The sequence below is a fragment of the Acanthaster planci genome, linkage group LG03, assembly GCF_054643075.1.
Source record: "Acanthaster planci isolate LZ-2023a linkage group LG03, COTS_SCS, whole genome shotgun sequence".
NCBI classification, from domain to species: domain Eukaryota; kingdom Metazoa; phylum Echinodermata; class Asteroidea; order Valvatida; family Acanthasteridae; genus Acanthaster; species Acanthaster planci.
In genome coordinates, this window is record NC_141779.1 from 20501342 (window position 1) to 20521512 (window position 20171).

General features: G+C 40.5%; 1 protein-coding gene across 6 annotated transcripts; it reads right to left on the reverse strand.

Moving 5' to 3' along the window:
• Positions 1 to 970: 970 nt before the first annotated feature.
• LOC110973079 (uncharacterized) lies at positions 971 to 17727 on the reverse strand. Of its 6 annotated transcripts, none has more exons than XM_087134538.1 (8): positions 14790 to 15058; positions 8600 to 8745; positions 7228 to 7297; positions 6378 to 6716; positions 5398 to 5703; positions 4925 to 4984; positions 4175 to 4355; positions 971 to 3175 (listed from the first exon to the last, which is right to left on the reverse strand). In XM_087134538.1, the coding sequence occupies exons 3-8, from the start codon at positions 7295 to 7297 to the stop codon at positions 3127 to 3129; spliced, it is 1005 nt and encodes a 334-aa protein (XP_086990664.1). In that variant the 5' UTR covers positions 8600 to 8745; positions 14790 to 15058; the 3' UTR covers positions 971 to 3126. The 6 variants fall into 6 exon arrangements, with proteins under 6 accessions (XP_086990664.1, XP_086990663.1, XP_022079244.2 ...); XM_087134537.1 differs by lacking the exon at positions 14790 to 15058 and adding an exon at positions 10094 to 10222; XM_022223552.2 differs by lacking the exons at positions 8600 to 8745; positions 14790 to 15058 and adding an exon at positions 17548 to 17727.
• Positions 17728 to 20171: the final 2444 nt, after the last annotated feature.

Sequence of the window (20171 nt, forward strand, 5' to 3'; positions counted from 1 at the left end):
CAACTCCCTGGGTCTTTGAGCTTTCATATGAGGGCAGAAGGGCTGAAAACTACGGTTGAAAAATGGTCCCAAGTGCCCGAGAAAGTTGAGGGTTGCCACTTGAAAAATGGCTGCAATCAGACTTCGGGAAAATCACTTTTTGGGGGGTGATTTTGTTTTGTGGGAATAATTAAAAATGTAATTGGTTAACCCACAAAAAATTGAAAAGAAATTGAAAGATAAGTGACCAGACAAGAATTTCATTTGTGTTTCAGAAATCTCAGGGATGTTGGCGTGCATGCTATTGGGCCCTGAACGGTGCTGATTTTACACTGTTTTCAATGGGGCTTGAATTAGTGGACTGGACCCTATAAAGGGTGCAGACCACTAATTCAAGTGAGAATTTCTGACCAGCTCATTAGCATTAAAAGTGCCCCCCACAGTATCTTTTGAAAAAAGAGATTGTTTGGCCCCCAAAATGGTGAGATTGTGTAAATCGTCGCCAGGATCAACTCCCTGGGTCTTTGAGCTTTCATATGAGGGCAGAAGGGCTGAAAACTACGGTTGAAAAATGGTCCTAAGTGCCCGAGAAAGTTGAGGGTTGCCACTTGAAAAATGGCTGCAATCAGACTTCGGGAAAATCACTTTTTGGGGGGTGATTTTGTTTTGTGGGAATAATTAAAAATGTAATTGGCTAACCCACAAAAAATTGAAAAGAAATTGAAAGATAAGTGACCAGACAAGAATTTCATTTGTGTTTCAGAAATCTCAGGGATGTTGGCGTGCATGCTATTGGGCCCTGAACGGTGCTGATTTTACACTGTTTTCAATGGGGCTTGAATTAGTGGACTGGACCCTTGAAGGAAGAAGATGTAAAGACAACCGCTATGCTTTTGGTTCAGTCTGGGCAGTGACTCCAAATAAATAAATTTCTCAGATACCAAAAACACACGTTCGTTTACATATAGAGCAACTCAAATAGAACAAGATATTCAAATAACTGAGATTCTTTCTCTTTAGCCACCACGTGGGCGAAGCACACTCGACTTAACCAATTTTTATCAAATAATATTAGGAAAATATTAGCACAATCAGAAAAAGGAACAAATTGAGTATTTACAGACATTTTTCATCACGTTTGTAAATATAAAATGTGGCCCTAACTATAACAAATACCTTCAACATTAAATCTAATTAACTTGTCGAGGTATCGATTTGAGGAATAAAGCCAAATCTGACCTTTGACTATTGTTTTACCTAAATCTAAGTCTAAATCGCAATCTAAATTTGCTCGTAACATAAAATTCGCACAATTAATCGGTGTAAGTTAGTTTTTTCTGTTTGGACCATGAACATTAAACTGATACAAAGATTTTACTCAAACCACGCCACCTAAACGCAGACGTGAAACTTTGTTAATTCTATGTGAGGTCTTATTGGGGCTAACATTGGAATAACATTTTGAAACCCAACACCAATCAGCTCAACTAATTTTGAAATGTCCAATCATCTCTGTAACTGCTACAGGACTATTTTAAACCATCCCCGTGACTTCAAGGTTTTCTTCTCTGTCGAGTTTTTTTACACAGAAAGTGACAAAAAATACAGTGATACATGACTCTGCATGTCAACGTAGCGGCCCACAGGGCTTTACCTTTGCATTACGCAACACTTGTACACACCAGCTCTCATCAAATTCAGCCCAATGAAACCATTCTTCAAAAATAAAATCCCATTTGTGGAGCAGGACATCGTGTTCAAGAATTGCAATCGGAAATCACGTATACACCTATAATACGGTTTGGAACGAAACGCGGATTACAGTCCCAGCCCCCGGCCTTGCTCTTCTGATTTTATTTCTGAAAGAGAGATGAGCACAAGTGAAGCATAGCCGTAATAAATATCTCACGTAAGGATTTGATATTTCCTGAGGAATCAACCACCCATGTCTGTCTGCTCATTTGCGACATGAATCGTTTGCATGTTGATCACAAACATTTTAATGTCATATTTACCACAAAGTACTTCCTTGTCAAATTGCCTTTCAAACACTGTTTGTCAGAGCCCAATAAGGCAGATTAATCCAAGCTGAGGTCTTTCCATTCTGACACTAAACCTTTACTCAAAAGACAGCATTTGATGCGCAATTAGTGGTAAAGGGGGTCCCCTCTCTTTTGTGTCTTTTTGTGTTGATGGAGTTTCTTTCAGATTTTTTTTTGGGGGGCGGGGGTGAAGTAGGCAAAAATGGCCTTAAGGTGTATAGCCTATGCGTCACATTGGGGCGTCCCTGTTTTGCCACATATTGTGCTGGGTATAAAAGACGGACTTGGAGGTTGATTCCTCCTGAAAATACTTCAAGTACGATGGCACTTTAATATAAAGTGCACAAACAGAAAAAAACCATTGGTTCGAAATTATGCAGAGATGCCAAAAACAGTTTTGTCAGAGGTTTCCGTATGTAAACCTTCCCAAAGTTTGCCAGATTGTCGAAACCACAGGGTCCTTATTTTCAAGTTTCTCTCAAAAAAAATACTTCGGGAGTCAGAACCTAATGTGACTTCAGCTAGCTTGTTTGCGTAAAATCGTACTTGATCTGATCTGCAAAAATGGTCCAATCGTATATACGTGTCAAGTTCGGTTATAATACCGTTACCTTTCATGAGTCTCAATTCTTTGAAACCTTTGACATTTATTCTCTAGAGTGTTCCAATCGTCGTGATACTTTATACTGTGTTTGAATTAATTTTTTACAACGTCCATTTCAAGTCTGTACAATATGATTACACTAAAGCATTTAATACAGTATATACAAAATTACTGCTTAATAAACTTCTGAGACAACCTTGGAGTTGCATTACACCTCAATGACGCGTCTATTGTTCAACCGTTGCGGGAGATTGGTTATTTTGTTGATGTATTACATTTGTATCTTGATGTAAAAACAATACTTTGTTGTTCTACAATGGAAACCTTTTTTTTATTTCTTTTTGTCACTTTGAATCACATGTTATTTGCAAAATCAATTGCAATTTCAGACTCAACCATTTCACCGACCACTGAGGACAACCGGTCATCAGCAAAATACTGGCCTCATGAGATGTACCATACATCCCTTCCAATACCATGGAAGATGGAATTCTAGACCTTTTAGTCTTCCATGCCAAGCTGGGAGCTTCCATGAGTTTGACTCAGCTGTCTGCAGAAAAAAAGCAAAATTCAGTGTCTTTAGATTAATGAATGAATCCAGACATCCGTTTTAAGGGGCTTCTTGCGAAGAAAACAACTCGAGTCCTCTCTAAATGTAATTTCTTCCAACTAAGAGCATAATCCCTGTGAGCGTCAAGCCAGGGGTCTATCCCGCTGCCAAACGGTACTGTTGTCTTGTTCAACCTTAATGAAAATTTTTTAATGGAGAGATCACTGCTTCCTCCATGGTAAGATAAATAGATTCGAAAATAATTTTGTTGCGTTATGTTCATTCCTAGTTTTCATCTATTCTCAATGTCCCGGTTTTTGTTTCAAAGTCCGCCTTGAGCAGAAGCACCCCTCATCGATTGAAAAGAGTCATCTTGGTGGGGAGTGACCTCTAATAACACATGCATTTTATAGTCATTTGTGAACCAGCGACGTGCAGTTCTTACCAAATGAGCCTGCGTTTCTAGGATAACTGTGCGCCCTCCATTGGTCCCGCCCGCTCTGGATTCCAAGCCGGGTACATGACAGTATGCTTTGGTTCCCAGACCAAACTTTTTAAAGGAATTTTTAAGCTGCCACGAACACAATATATCCGGACACAGAAATTCCTCCCACTTCCGAGAATTCCCCATGGTGCAAAATTCCCGAACCCATTAATTTATTTTGTTTATTATCGGATATCGTCGCTTCCAGCGGAATGTCCACGAGTACAATTCCCCTTTTTTTCCTAATTCTCTTTTATGCCACATAAATCTGAAAAACTTTTTAATGTTTGATTATTATCAGGTTTACACAACTTTTGACATAACAGACTTGTAAACAGTCACGGGCACGCGCGGGCAACCTGAGCTAATGTTGGCAGGCAATCTGACATTATGTCAAACATTACTTTTGCCCGTGATGGTTACCTTACCATCGGACGGAATTGTGAGGGCAGCAAAACCCCAGCTACTGGTCACTTCCCAGTGAGCAAAGATATGACGTGACGCAAAACATTTACCTCTTCAAGCTTTGAATTTTGCGACGGTGCCAAAAATGCACCACAAGAGGGACAGCGATCATCAAGACACCCAGAATCACAATGAAGGCAATGAACAGACTGTTATCAACCTCGTTCTCGCTGGACATCGGATGAGGGTTTTGGTGCGGACTCGCAGTAGATCTGCGAGTAGAGCCTTCCTCTGTAGAAAGATAAGTTAGAAGTTTTATTTCATTTCAGGTGAGGAGCCGGACATTTTGAAGTTTAAAATCAATTAAAAATTAATTCTAAGAAAGGGCAAAAAGTTACAAAGGCTAGAAAGTCACATGCAGGAATGATAACGTTGCATCCCAAGACATCAAAGCTTCTGATGAGATAGTCTTGTTATGAAATGCGGGTAACTTACAAATGCAGTAACAAAAAATTAAGCAGTGTATACTAAAACAAAAATCGCCGGTGAATTGAAATTTTTGCAATTATAACTCCACCTCAATGACTGGTTCTGTATTTTGTCTTTAGTCATCAGTGTCTTTGGAATTTCCTGTCAAGAGGCCTTGCTCTACTTGTGGCAACCCGCTTTGTAAAACAGCGGTAGATCAGAAAAGAAAAAGGAAAACCATGCACGATGGTTCATAAACGAAAGTGTTGATATCAAGTTGGTAATGGATTTTGACAGCAAAATCCACCCCGACTTATTTCTCGCACAAGAATGACTATGGGCCTAGTTTATGTGTCTCCCTTACTATAAAACTAAAAACCAGCTTCACTTACTCTCAGGGGGTTCTGAAGAGGCGTCTTCTTCTTGAGGGCAGCATGTTGCTGCACACCATGCTGTAATACAAATAATGAACACGTTTTCGAAGTCCGTTTTTCATGCAAAGTTTTTACATGCATTTGGTGGGACAGGCACAGTGGGTTATGATAAAAAGGACCCTTGGTTCCATGTACAAGCACTCAGAGTGTGCCAGTTTTTATACAAATGGAGGCCCCTCCACAACAGAGGACGAATTGGGCAGGCCCCAAACCCGACTAACGACCCAACAAAAATGACAAAAACAACAACACGAACAACAACGACAGCGAGAAGAGCAAGCACACGATTTCAGGTCGATCGGTGCAATCACTGGTCTTTGTTGATGTCAGTTAGATATTTCCCTCAACCAGCCAATCACATTTCCTGTTATGTTACCAGTTGTGAAGATTGATCGATCGCGCCCGACACTGGATTAATTTGTGGAGCTTACCGTCCATGAATACAAATTTCGATGTTGGTATCCCTTCGAAGACTCTGACAGCTTGGACAGTGAAGGTATAGTTGCCCAAATACTCGCATCTGAAGTGGGGTATGATGAGCCAGCCGTCGGACTTCCGAACGTAGGGTTTGTCATCATTTGCCTCGTGTTGATATCGGTGCGGGATCACTGTCACCACTCCATGTGCGTCTGTCCTTGTAACCTCGATCGAGGCAGTTTGATCGCACTTCCGCCTGACTTCCACCGAAACTTGCTGCCCTAGATTTGGCCTAATCGTACTGACGACGAGGTCGAACTCTACACGGAGTAAACATTATGGAAAATGGGGTGTTAATATTACATTCTCTCCAAATCCAACATTATTTTCATCGAGTGAAGTTTTCTCAGCTGGTACAACTTCACCTCGCTTTTCGGGGTATGACAAAGACAAGATGGTTTTAGACTGATGAGCGTTGAAAGTTTTTACATTACAAAAATTAGAGTGGCTACCTGATGTACAGGCCAAAAACCAAACTTGCACCTACTTATGCGTACATGTAATACGTAGAGGTGGCAGAAAGTCATTTTCTGCAAGTCCAAGTCAAGTCACAAGTCATATGAAAGTCCAAATCAAGTCATTAGGTCCGGTCACAAGTCAAGTCATTTGGTCACAGGGCAAGTTAACTCAAGTCACAAGTCATTTGGTCTAAACCCAAGTCAAGCCACAAGTCTCTGTGTCCAAGTACAAGTCAAGCTGCACATTATTTTGTCCAGCTGTAATCAGCAAAAAGTTGTAAAAATATATGGGGCCGGTCGAGTAGCGTCAGACTTGGGTTGGTAACAAGTCATTTTTTGCAAGTCCAAGTCAGGTCACAAGTCAAGGCTGGTATTTACAAGTCAAGTCATAAGTCACAGAAATAGCGACTCGAGTCCAAGTCACATGACTCGAGTCAGCAACTCTGGTAACACGAATGATATTTATTCATGGTTACCTGATTGGCGTTGTACCAGAACGGTTGCATTATTAGTTCTAAGGTCTCGCGGTGACAAACTACAGGAGTACTCGCCAGCATCAGCTTGTGTGGCTGTAGGAACAGTCAGTGTAGCTTCAATGTCCCACCTGAGCTTAGAACCGCGGAGGCGGCAAAGCGGTGTATAATGATGCACCGTAGCGGTGGGGTGGGATTCGTTCGTGACGAGAACGGACCCATGGAAGAAGGCTATCGTGCTATTTTCGTTCCGAGCCGCCCGGACTTTGCAGTTCAACACGATAGGGTCCCCAGGCCCAACACACCCACTTATTGGCAGTATGTTGATGATCTCTGCCATCCCTGTGTTCAAAAAACATGTATCAGAAAGATGCACACTTGATTATGAAATTCCTGTGATAAAGTTAGTTCGTTTCTCTGCTTGTATTTTCAGACAGGCAAATATTCATTTTCTTTTGCCGAATAATCTAAAAACATGCACGTGTACACAGTTTACCAAATTTTATATTGAATATCGAAACAGACACGTGCAAGTAGTGACGCTCGTACAATTTCGGAACAGTGGTGATAACGCTCTGTTTCTAGAATGCTGGGGGCTTTCGATTCCTTAACTAAAAAAAACAAACGGGGGGTGGTAACTAGGTGCCCTTTCTCCCTGGAAACGCCATTCCTTTGGAAGCCTCTTCATTTTCTTTTTCCTAAATGCCTTACACTTGGTCAGAACACTGAGAGGATATGAGATCCGAACACAAAATTTGCAAACTACGTGGTATAATTAACCGTCGTGCATTGCTTGAAATCGTCAGTCATCAAGAAATCAAGTTCTTTGATCCAACATTTTTGTTTTCCTTACCTGCAACTGTCCCCCGCAGAAGCATGGCCAGCATCGCTACCAGGAGTGTGTTCAAGTTGCCCATATTCATCTGTTTACAACGAAAATGAACGAGAGAGGAGTTTATTTTCATGTCGGCGACAAATGAAATCCCAAGTACACCAAAATCATACATGCATAGCGAAATTTGTTACAGCAATAATGGAAACTGGTGTATTAAGTTTGATAACTGTACATAGTCTAAATTATTACCATCATGTCGGGAAAAAAGAAGCACTGTGCTTTTGGCTTTCCCTATTTATACGAACAATGGTTCAGACTGGACAAGAAACATAAGACAGGAGACAAGAGACAACACAGTAGGATACACTGCCAGGATAGAAAACAGTTAAAGACAGACGTGCCAGCGGCTAAGAGCAGACTTTTAAAGAATGGAAGTAGACTGGCATGATTATATGATCTGCTTTTCATTATACAAACTAATGAGGTACGGTTTGGCTTTCCTGATAAAGGAATTTAGCATTGAGAGTCTTGTCAATTTGTATCAAGGTTGTTCCGAAAGGACATACAACGTGAGGTAAGACTATTTTTGGAAACAGAAGTACGGTTGTAATTAACATAATAGTTGCCTCTATAGATGCACTTCTAGTTACATGAGAATGTACTGAAGAGTTATTAAAACAGTCATTGAAATAGCATGGTGAAAGACCATTTTGTATTTAAACATAAATTTACCCGAGTTCAAATTGTTTATTTTGAGTATTCCATGTTCCTCACATAATGGGCCTGTGTGAGTTAGATAACCTGTTTTTGATATTATTCGAACAACTTTCTTCTGCACAAGAAATAGCTTGTTGCATTGAGCGGTCGAGCTGCCCCAGGAAAGAATGGCATAATTTAAGTAGGAAAGAATAAAGGTATAATATTAAGTAAAAAGTATAGTTTTCGGTAGAAATTTTTTTAATCTATTCATAACGAGAATATTTTTAGAGATTTTTGTACACAAGACGTCGATATGTCTACTCCAAGTGAGATTCTCATCAATATGAACACCAAGGAATTTAGTGCTTTTGACCTGCTTCAGAAAATCACCTCGTAAACAGAGAAATTTATCTCATGTATACTTATTTTGTCAAGAATTAAAAATCACGTAATTTGTCTTGAGTAAATTGGGAAAAAACAGTCAATATGGTTATGGGTCTATAATCACTTATATCGTGTTTATCGCCGTTTCAAAAATGGATACTCAATTTTCAATCCTTCGAGAAGAGCGCCAAGAGTTTGACACGACCAACAATACCGACCAAAGTTCACAAACATGGACCATAGCATTACAATTCCATAACCGGTGTTCAGCCACACACACACACACACACACACACAAATAATTCACCTCGGGAAATCAACGGTTTTATTTCACAGCCCAGCGTCAAAATGCTGTTCTAGACAGCGTTTGCGTCAGTCTTCAGGAGGACCAAGGGTCAATCGATCGATACAGGCCCACAGAAGATGAAAATGGCAGATGGAGAGGCTGTAATTCTACATACAAGATCAAAATTATCCTTGTTAAGTTGTTTTGGAGACTAAACCAAGGACTTTCTCAAAAACACAACGGAGAACGTGTTCTCGCAAGCCGAGGAACCTTTGGAGGGGAGAGAGAGATGAGAAACACCTACAGTTTTAGGATTTGGTAGGAAAATCCCACAGGAGAAAACCCTGAATCAAACCCAATGGAGTCTGGTTGTGGAAGAAAGCCCTAATCTACTTGTCGACAGGGCCGGGAGTATAGAACCAGTATACGGCAGAGGAGAATAAGCGAGCAAAGACCACTATACTCCAAACTGACTCGGCAGACTGCAGGAGGAATCAGGCATAGCTAATGCTACATCCTCTCAATGACAAGGCAAAGTCCATTGAAACGCAACCTTTTCACCGCATCCTCACAGGGTCACCCAATCGACTCGCCCTGCGCATGACCTCATCTATGTTTTTAAAACCCGGTCCGTGTTGAACCCGGAAGTGTGTGTATTTGCGCAATAACATTCCACTCAAAAAGTGAAAGCGTGCATAATATTCAGTGGCAAAACATGAAAACGGCATTTTTCCGGCTTGAAAATTTAATACAGGTAAATGACGACAGAGCACACTCTCGCTTGCAACAAAAAAAAAAACTATTTAAAATACATCCAAGTTTGTTTGGGCTGTTAAACAGCAGTGTTGTATAGGGGAGGGGAGCACACAGGGATTATGTTCCCCCAATGGAAGTCCATACCCTCCCTTGAAATTTTGTACCTTTGTACAAGCCACAATTAATTTGGTTTCAGTAGGCTACTCCTTGAAAAAATAGTGTGATTAGGCCTATTATCATAAAATATTTCTTGGAATACATGTATTAATCTCGAAAGCGCTCGGGGCACTGTACTTCGGTAGCCTTAAGAAACATGAGGAGACGACGGAGTAAGCAGTTGCCAATTTAGGATGCAGGATGGCAATCCCAAGTGAATATTCTGGGTAAAACCCTCGGTATCAGATAGGAACTAGTCACCCCTCCAGCCCCCCCAGTGATCCCTCATAATGTTCACCCGTCTCAGTTGCTGTAATGGCGTCGCGGAGCAACGTCGACACGGATAACATTATTCAGATTTCTGAGTTTTTTTCTGAATGAACGTGATCACTCAACCCACCTGTCTGAGCATTTGCCGCTTCATACCATCAAACAATCACAACACGACCAAGTACAGTTCGGCCTACACGGACTGACCAAACCTATACCTCAAATTTACATTTGTGATTAAAATCGGCTGACAGCTAAATCTGTACAACCATTTAATATTTACATCTGGTCTGCGACAAAAAATTACGGCAACGAAAGCTACAATAACCCTACCGTATAAGATGATTTCTCGAAGTTCGGAGCACAAAGGATAGAGCGCACAGGTCTCAGTCTGGCTGAAATTGCATCAGCCGAGCAGTTTATATTGCGGAGAATTCGCAATAGAGTTGCAAAAACCGGGAATTCCCTTCCAGTCCCGCAGTTTCACGCAGGCGCTATGCTAGGCACCCAGCCTCGTGATTATGCAGTGACTACACCGAGCAATGCGCGGTGATGAATAAAATATTGCGCTCTTCAAGGGGAGTCTGTGGTAAATCCAGGTTTTTCTCCCAAGAAAGATACATCTGGAGATTTTAATCTTAAACGACTGTTTTTTTTTACATGACCCTCAAGGAGCTGACGACTCTAACGAGTTGGCGCTTTAATTCTTTAAAAAGGGAAAATTGCTACAGGGAGGGGGAGGGTTTCTTCAAATTTCATTAGCAATATCGTCAATGAACATGAACTATAAGTAAATCCAGAATATCGATGGATTAAAGCAGAGAGAGTCATTATAAAAGGAATCGGATGTGGACTGTGATAAAATCATAAGAAGCTGAAGGCCAAGGCATAATACCATAAACGCATGTACATTAAGGGCATGCGCGCCCAAAGACACTGCACTTGACCTTAGATGATATTTTGGAAAGTCCCGATCAGAACCCTGGACGGCACGATGTTTGTCGCCAAGAGTAATGTCGAGTCATATTAATTTTCTGGCAGCTTATTTGGATATAAACCAGGAGCATCTCTCCACCAGAAGAAGCGAAAGAAGTGACTGTTTTCTGCTCCAAAAATGAGTATAAATGTACTTATTGCGCTATTCACATTTTGACTACATGTGCTATATTTCTGGGAAATGGTTAAGTTCACGTTTAGGCCTATAGATTCGTAGCATTAAGTTCTTCCAACCCAACTGTTCCAACCTTAATTTGCATCGTGAAAATGCACATGACAATATTAAGATACCTCTAATGAAAACAAGATTTTTAAAACATTAAAAAGAGGGATAGTGCATACAGGAAAAATCATTAGCCTACCAACATTCTTCTACAAGGACAATACAATGGACCAACTGATTAGGCCTACAAGTCAGGCAGAGTGCTGTTTGGTAAGGAGACACTGAAACAGTTTAAATAAGCCCCTTACTAACGCTAAAGTCAATCAGCGTTTATAGCACCGAGACGTAAAAGGTGAAAATTAATTGGCTCGGCTAACCGTCATTCCTAGATACGTTTACTAAGGATTATAACTTCCTCCCGGCAAACTGTGATCCCTATTAAACAAACATCAAGATCTAAGATACTCGTCAGGTGAAACATTAATTTCGTTAACGAAAATACACAAATAATGTGCACTGAGGGCTGACGGAGGCTTTTTCTCGGAAGTTACGTTCACTAGATATCAGTGAGTCCATTTGCATTTATTTTATCACAGTGTTCTTCATTTCTCACTTTTACTCCATATTATGCATGGTGTAATGACTGAACAGTAGACACAAGTCAGTAACCGTGAGAAAAACTTAAAAACACAAGAGTCTCTGAAGGAAAAATCCATGGTTTCGAAATAATGCAGCCGAATAACGGGGAAACCCCCCTCCGACTACAGGAAACTACAGATCATTAGGCCCTACCTGGGATTCAACTCATCCTTCCATTACAGCATTACAAATATTCCAAATGTGGGTGACTCAATCCTTCCTCAACCCACACAAGCCAGTTCAGAATTTCCTTGTCTTTAGCTGGTGCTACATATTTTTGGAATGCCAATGTTTAAAGATAATTTCAGTCAACATGTCTTCAATTAGACTTTCTTTCTACTCAACAATCTTTTCTCATCCACTACATTTTCGACCATATTGCCGTTTTTAATTCTGAATTGTCTTTTCCAATACATGCTTTTCTTCGTGTTGTTAAGTTATTTACGAATGTTTAATGTGCACATTGGGAAGATGAGGTTCACCTTTAAGTCTTTTTAATTAATTGTGGTGACTTGATTTCAGTCCAGAGCAGAATCCAGTTAGGTTGAAAAGAAGTAAAAACGTAGTTAGCCTGTAAACTAAGTATTAAGGATTTTAGTGAAAACATCGACATTTTGTGGGTCACTTAATAAATTGTCTTTGAACTTCCGTAACATCAATGTCAATGTTTATATAATAAGGGATACTTGACCCCATCCATGTTGACGGAAGTTAACAGCTAATCCTGGGAATTCCACGAATTTCATGCACGATGCCAAATCTCTTTGTGCAGGGACCACAGCCAATTTGTCTTTTTTTCTTAGTTCAGTATGATGTCCATTTTGTGAGTGCACTCTTTTCTGTAGAGTTTTATCTATTAAATTTCGTGTCAATTTTCCATTCAACTGATTCCGTTTTAATGGTCCATAGGAAAGTACGTTTCTCCCTCAAGCTCATTCCAGTTTGTGGAAGTTCTGAAAACGTATGCATGGAGTTTTTTTTTTAAATCTCCGTAAAGTGAATGATATGACGTCATTTGACAATGGCCTTTGTAAACTGTGGGTGCTGCATGTTCTACATAATTGATTTCAGAAATAGTTTAAAAGTATGCAGCTTTAAGCAACCCCCAAGAGGGAACATGGAAGAAACTTATTGAAATTTAATTCATGCAAACTTTGTTACACTGGCTGTAAAGTTTCTATACAAATTGGCAAGTGTATTGAAATAGGTAATTCAGATTTGCGTTTAGCTACCCACTTTAGCATCATGGACTATAATAGCAGGATTCCATACATAACTTCTTCTGCATTAAAACATTATTTTCAAAAATCCCCTCAATACGATCTCTTTGCAGTGTCGATTTCTCTGCTGTCAAAAAGCCAAAAAACAACACTTTCATTCTTCTGTCATTGTTAACAACAAGTGTACACTAAATGTTGACGTAGCTTTATATTGTAGTTTCACGTCTTGATCAGTGTCAGCTTGTTTTGCAAATAAGTCCCGAGGTAGGCATAAATCTTTACACTCATTCGAGAAAGTTGCACAACCAAAGTATGTAAGAGGTAGCAATGAGTTAGTAGTAGAGAAATTTCGCTTCCACAGTGCTGCTGAAATTTAAGAGTATAATGTTCTATATACGAAGCGTGTACAAGTCACAAAATTATGTTACTACATGTATAACGTAAGTTCAACACATACCTCTCATGGGGGAAGCAGTATAAATGTTGGTATTGGGTACAGCACACCTTCATGTTGTGGTGCACTGTGTACAATGTGAAATAGTAACACTTTACCCAAAGGTTGACTTTTTGGCTGTGTTTTTTTAAAAAATGAATGCGGTGGACCCCATTCAACATTTAGCACAGTGTCACACACCAAAATGTCTGTAGTTGGGTCTTTGTTCTATGGCCATGCTGTGCTGCAACTGCAGTAGAATCAACCCGTCTGATGCAATGACATGAAAATATGACAAGGTTCCAAAACGGCAGGTGCACAGTCTGACACCACTAGCCACTAGTCCCCTTACAAAAGGATTTCTAACGTTGCATTAGCCTTTAGATGGCTCCAAAAGTTTCACATCGGACAATTTCTTAATTGATAAGAAAATAAGGCCTGAGTTAGGTTTCTCTTGAAAATGGAATGTCATTTTTTTTATTCTGTCAGGAGATACAATCTATCAGTTAAAATCAGAAATGAAGAGTACTTTCATTAAAGTCATTTATATGACAGTTTTCTCCTGCCAACGTTTGGGACTAATCCTCTTTTCTTTGTTTCTGAATAAGATCGACTTGCTTGTATCGTTGCACTAACGTTTGTCAAAATTTCTACTCGACTTAACGTAGGCCTACTAGACCACGGGGCATGGCAGCAAAATGTGCTCAGAAATCAATTTCCTTGGCGCACCTCTTGGATCTTAGTGGAATCACTGCCAATTGTTAGTTTAGATCATATGGATCACAAAAGATCAAAATCCACAATCCTCTGTACCAATGATGAGGTCGAGTACCCAAACTTGATACCGAGTTTTCCGAGTACACACAGTGCCTAGTAAAAGTACAAAGACAATGGAGTACATCCGGGTACAGTGTAAAACTAAAACATTGTGGAAATTTGCATTGGTAGTTTAAAAATGTACACCAGCGTGCGCGTGCGAGCGCTGCCAAGTGCCAACACCCATTCCCGAATACATGGAATCGATATTTTTGGCCAAAAAATCGGTCGAAAATTTGGTTGAAAAAATTCCCAATTTCTTTTCCAGTACTGCACGACTGGGATCGGTTAACCGAGTACAATTTGTCGAGGTTAGGGACGAGTTCGAGTACAAAATTACGAGTAAGTGCCAAGTACTTTTCTTTTTTTCGAGTACTTACGATTGAGCACGGGCCAAGTACTTACTGGTATTCGAGTTTGAGTACGAGAACTCAAACACTGCTCTGTACATGTACAGTGTACTTCAAAAACGCAACGTGTACATACGTGGATACCGGTAGTCAAACGCGGAAGTTTGTTGACAATGACCTCTCATATAATCGCTGTACAATGAGCAAAGGGTGCCCTTTGTATATAAACAATAAGCTAGTAAAATGTACATCACCACGGATGTGATCGTGAATATAGCCGTATGTCTGCAAACCTACCACATCATCTCCAAAGGCTGGTTAAGCTTCTGTCCGCGGTATCACTTTAAATATACATGCCTTAGACATTAAATGCAGAAAATATTGCTTTCAGTCTCTTAACAAAGACACTTACATGCACACAGACGGATTGCCTAGATCTTCGCCCCGCGTGACCCTAGATCTATAGTACCGCTTACTTCGCCTAAGCAATGTGCCTTTGAACTTCGTTGTAAAAAAGTCGAAACACGCTCAGCTTAATCGATGAAAGCTGTTGAAACTTCAACTATCGTCAATAGCGAAACGCATGTGTGATGTTGTTCCATTGTATTGGGCTGTTATATAGGTTTGTATGGGCACTTTCCAACTGCCCTTGCCTGCATGACCGACAATAAAAATTGGGAAATACCAAACATAATTCTTAAAAATAGTACACGGGCACAAACGCATGCGCCAAGAGGGTAGACTTGACTTCAAGTCGATGCTTAGTCGAATCGTTTGATGGCATAATATTTTATTGGTCAGCTGAAATAATCCGGCCGTCTGATTGGTGGATTGTGTGTCTTGAATGACTTGCCCCATGGCACAGCCAAGCAAGGCCAGGCGCAAATCCGGAGGGGGATATGACACCCCCCCCCGTTAAAAAATGTGGAAATAACTAAAGTAAGTGCACCAACACCATTATACACAGTGTGTGTCGTGTTAGGTTTCAGCATCATTTCTGCTTGTTCGTAAAACAGGAGACATTCAAAAAAAATTTCCAGCCTCGCCCCATAAAAATTCCTGGTTCCGTCGCTGACGGCTGCGCGTCAAAAGATACCTTTCATTATAATAATACCGGCAAATGGAAGTTCAATGTTTGACTCCCAGGAAAAGGTTAGCTTCGAATATGATGCAGGAATTCGTTTAAACAGTAGAGGGATTTCTTCACTCAGACGTTGATTTTTACTACCGGTATATATTCAATGTGTCACATTCGTGTATTGAAGAGAATGAGCCCATTGACCCTTAAATGTTTTTCTGTACAGCGTCTTAGTTCCTCCACTGCAATGCGGATGGCGCGTAATCGGACGGCAGCGACTGTGCACAGAGCCGAAGGGCAAAACACTTTTCTGAATGACTTACAATCAAGTCTACTTGAAGAACGGTTCCACTTCCTGTGCCCTGCAGCCATTGATGGTGTAGATTTTAACCTCTAGTAGTATGGGAATCCCAGTGAGTTACAAAGTTCACAGTTACGCAAACTCGCCTGTTGGAATTCCCAGACTTAGTAGTGTGGCTAAAACAGTTAAACTGTCTAATCCCATATAAGGATCTCTGTTGAGTGATCGCGTTCGGCCAAATTTCATGAAAACACACGCAGTAATACTAATAATGTACAAAACCATTAGCTGCATGTGCACGTGGGCCAACATGACTATGCACTTGTTAAGTCCATAGTTACAATTCTACACAAATGAGCGAAAGAATATCCTTCTTACTTCTTATTGTTGACAAATTACTTTCTTGCACGTGCAGGACTCCAGGTTGAATTTATTCATTTCTTCGACCCCTTTTAAATGATGATGATGTTAATTTATTTTGTTTAGTTATGCTTCAAAGAGGAACATAACAGTTCGCAAAACAAAGATCCAAACCAGCAAGTCATGATGCAAAAAACACGATTCCCTGCACCCTCTTCAGTGTTCCAAGTCGGATTATGTTTCACACAAGAAAGGTTCAACAACATGCTAATTTGGCGGCTAGAATTAGAAATCACTACCGTGGGATCACCTAGCTCACAGACAGCCTGGTATACGCACTCGTTATACCGGGCGGTGCCTCTTAAAGCAAGCCACTTTAGGCTCAACGCAATTGAAGTGAAACAAGTAACGAAACATCAAAGTTTAAAGAAAAATCTGGAAGATTACATGAAAAACTCTTTCCTTTGGTCACTAAGTTCTTCTCAAACGACCTTCAGACAAGCGTGAAATTTGTTGTATTCTAAAAGAGCCTGCTTATCTCCGTAAAGTTTATTTACAAAATCCTTCTTTAATTTGAATTTTAAACATATGATTATGGGCCCTTGATTCTTGTACCACAAGAGAATCTACCGCATGCATGAAAGTAACCAAGCAACGACGGCTGTTGTTTAGCTTTTGCTCCCAGAAGGGAGTGAAACAGGGTCGTGAAAACTATAATTTTTAACATATTTCTGCGCATTTTGAAATTATGCAGATGTGTTTTCTTGTTATATGTGTTTGCTTTATTTGCTGATGCATGTTTCACAAGAAATCTTTCCAGCACAGCCCATCCCCTTTAATAAAGGGTATGTCAATTCCAAACGTCTATTTTATTGTGAACAGGAACTACATACAACATACTTAAGCTATTTTACCGTACATTGCACGAATTGCTTACAGGGAAGAGAAGGCTAATCCCAGTTTTGTTAGTCTCCGGTTGCCACAGGGAGGAAATCTTTTGTGGCAGAGGACACATACAATGGCACTTTGCCAGAGGATTTCTCGCTACAGTTTTTTCAAGCCCCAACAAGCCTAAACAAGCCTAAAAATGTTTTGGGGTTTCTCTTTGCGTGGGAAAGTTGAGCAAAGACAACCACACTTCAAACTTATTTGAAATACATGTTACGGTTTACTTGGTAAACACGATTACCTTTACTCTGTTCTCGATGTGAACCGCGGAAAGTGCCCAGTTAACAAAGCCCTAGCTCTGCACTTCACCTTAAAACACAACGGAATTCTTAACAAGAGCAGATTAACCACCACAGTATACCCCAACCCTTTATCTACGCGGAAATTGTCAAAATTCTGCACACCTGCACAAATACCTGCCGCAGCTTTTTTTTCCAATGCGGGCAGATACGATTGAAAAAAAAAATGAAATAGAGTCTGTACCTTTGAAACGTCCGTGAAAGCTACATTATTGCAAGGAGGTGCAGTTGCATACTGCGCCAAGCTAGGCCTCGACCAGCCCATGAAAACATCTGTGCCGCTTACCGCCATGTTGTCATGAGGGAAACCAGAGTGCCAGTGGGTTAACAACACGGAACTTATCTAGCACATATTACCAGTGAACTCATTTTACCACAGAAGGAACATAGCTCCTAAATGATTGTACCCCTTCTTTGAAATTGAAATGGCTAACTACACACGGTAACAAAAAGTAACTTTCTAACATACCAACGCGTACTGAGGTGAAGAACACCAGAATATTTTACCCCGCAATAAAAACTAAAAGGTCATAATTTCGGTCAAGGGTTTGGAGTATCGCTATTCTCTGTTGGGACCTGGCCAATCTTTAAAGAAAATTTGCGACTTCCATTTTATTACAGAGTAAGAAGAAACTCAGCACTTACTCTACCCGACATTTTCAACACCAAGTATTGGGGTAAAAGTTAAACAAAATTTGATCGTGTGTGTAGAAGACATGCAATTGTAACAGATGATAAATACTCTGATTGTTTTGGACATTAATACTCACTCATTTTATGAGAACTCCTGCATATTACGTCGTAAAAAATGTGTTCACAGTCTAAACACATTTCCAAGCGATTTTTTACACCCAGTGCACTATTTAAACTTGTTTAAAAAGCTAAACATGTAGCACAGAACAGCGTTTTAGCATTCAAACACATTTCAGTAAACATATCATAGGTTAAACGTGTGGGTAGCCTACAGAAAGTATTCAAACTCTAAATGTTGTTTTTACAGTGTACTGTTATGTCCATTTTTATGAAATCAAAGTAAGGTTTTGATTTCTACTTTTAAACTTCAGTCTTGAGTACATTTCCTTTGAAATCTGATGGTACCGTACGTTTGAGTAACTTACCCGGGTCGACACGGTTAAACACCGAGCACTCTGGTTATCACCAAGCTGTTCTTTAGCTCTGTCTCTGACGTCATACGCGGGTCTACCACGGGCCAGTCGCTACGAGAAACTTGTTCCACGTGTTACTGTTACAGTTTCAGAGGAAATTTTTCCGTCATCGATGTGTTAAGGGAGAGTAATCTCGACCAAACTTTATATCCCTTGTCGTCACATTGTAGCAGTTAAACCCAGTGAGTACTCAATTGGCAGTGCTGTTTTCATTGATTGTTGGTATGCAAGTTGTTATAGCTTAATAGCTTAAATATGATCACATTTCTCAAATTCTTCCTCATTAGAATTTGGTATGAATCAACACTTGGGGGGTTGGCTCTTGGAGGCTAAAATGCTGGGCCGTCCGTCGCCTGTGGTCATGTTGTCTCTGCCTCCCCGTCACTGCAAAGTTTAACGAACTTGTAGATTTGATTCTCTGCATTGCTGGTGAAAATTCAAATTTAATAATTCAAACCCTGCAGGATTTTGGTCAGGGTTAATGTCGGGCGTGGCCGAGCCCCCCCCCGGCATTGAGAAACATCCTCAATAAGCAAACCAAGTGTTGACCAGAACAGCTGGATCGTTGGCCAGCTCATCATTAACCATGGCGAACATAACAGAAAGGAGCTGTTTGAAGTGGGGATTTTGAAGTAAGCACAAAAGCGTTTATCGAAACCAAATAGCGCCCTCCTATTATGTTCGCCACACCTCAAAAATAATAGGCTGATGGAAGGAAACGCCATGGACGCCACGCTTTGTTCACCTATGATCTCCAAATTTGTTGTTAAAATTGAGAAGTGATTTGTCCGTCTTTCATTTTATCAGGCTTGTCAATGTAGTGTCTGATCTAAATAAAAAATGGGGGGGGGGTTCTACACGAGTAGGCCTAACCCTGTGCCAATGGCAAGAGGGCTTGTCCGAGAGCCTGTGTCACCACAAAGATTTTGTTTTATCAGTTAAGAGGGATGATCTGCAAGGTAATTATGATACTTCACACACCTACGTGACTGCAGTTTCCATTATGGAACATTTTGAGAATTTCTTGAAAGTTGAAAAGGAGCTCTCTTCCTTGAGCAGAAGCACCCCCTCATCGGTTGAACAGAGCCATGCTGGTAGGTGGTGCTCATTTTTCTTGGAAGCGATGCGACCGTGACACGTGCATTTTGATGTATCGTTTATCCACCAGCAAAACCAAACGAGCATGTGTTGTTAGGGAAATTGCGCTCTCTCACCCTCCAGTCAAGGGTCAGAGGGCCAAGGCCTGATTAAGTCCGCTCAATTTACGCGAGGACAAATTACACAAGATGATAGAAGACATTGCACTGCGTGCAGGACGGCGGAGAGAAAGCCTGCATGCTGGAAAAGTAAAAAAAACAAACCCAAAAACAAAAAAAGGGGGAGGGGAATAAAAGAATGTCATGCAGTGTCATGTGTCACATCCAAATTTCTTCATCATTATTTCTTTCTTTTCCATTTTTACTGGGTTAATTGATATATGTCGAAGATATTTCCATCCTAAGATCATCACTCTTAATGAAACTGATGTATACACTCTTGCAAAAAGTCGCTGTTTTGCTCACATTTCTCAGAAATACAAACTGGGAGTCATTTCGGTGGATTCCACCCTTATTTGAGTTTACGAACCCGAACCTTTATGAAC

What these genes read in the sequence shown, in the direction of transcription:
- LOC110973079 (XM_022223552.2), bottom strand. Translation starts at nt 17,655, where the DNA reads ATGGCGGTAAGCGGCACAGATGTTTTCATGGGCTGGTCGAGGCCTAGC. An exon ending in CTTTCACGGACGTTTCAAAG is followed by an intron (nt 7,298 to 17,547) that starts GTACAGACTCTA and finishes CGTTGTAAACAG; the next exon opens with ATGAATATGGGCAACTTGAA. An exon ending in CTCTTCAGAACCCCCTGAGA is followed by an intron (nt 4,356 to 4,924) that starts GTAAGTGAAGCT and finishes ATCTTTCTACAG; the next exon opens with AGGAAGGCTCTACTCGCAGA.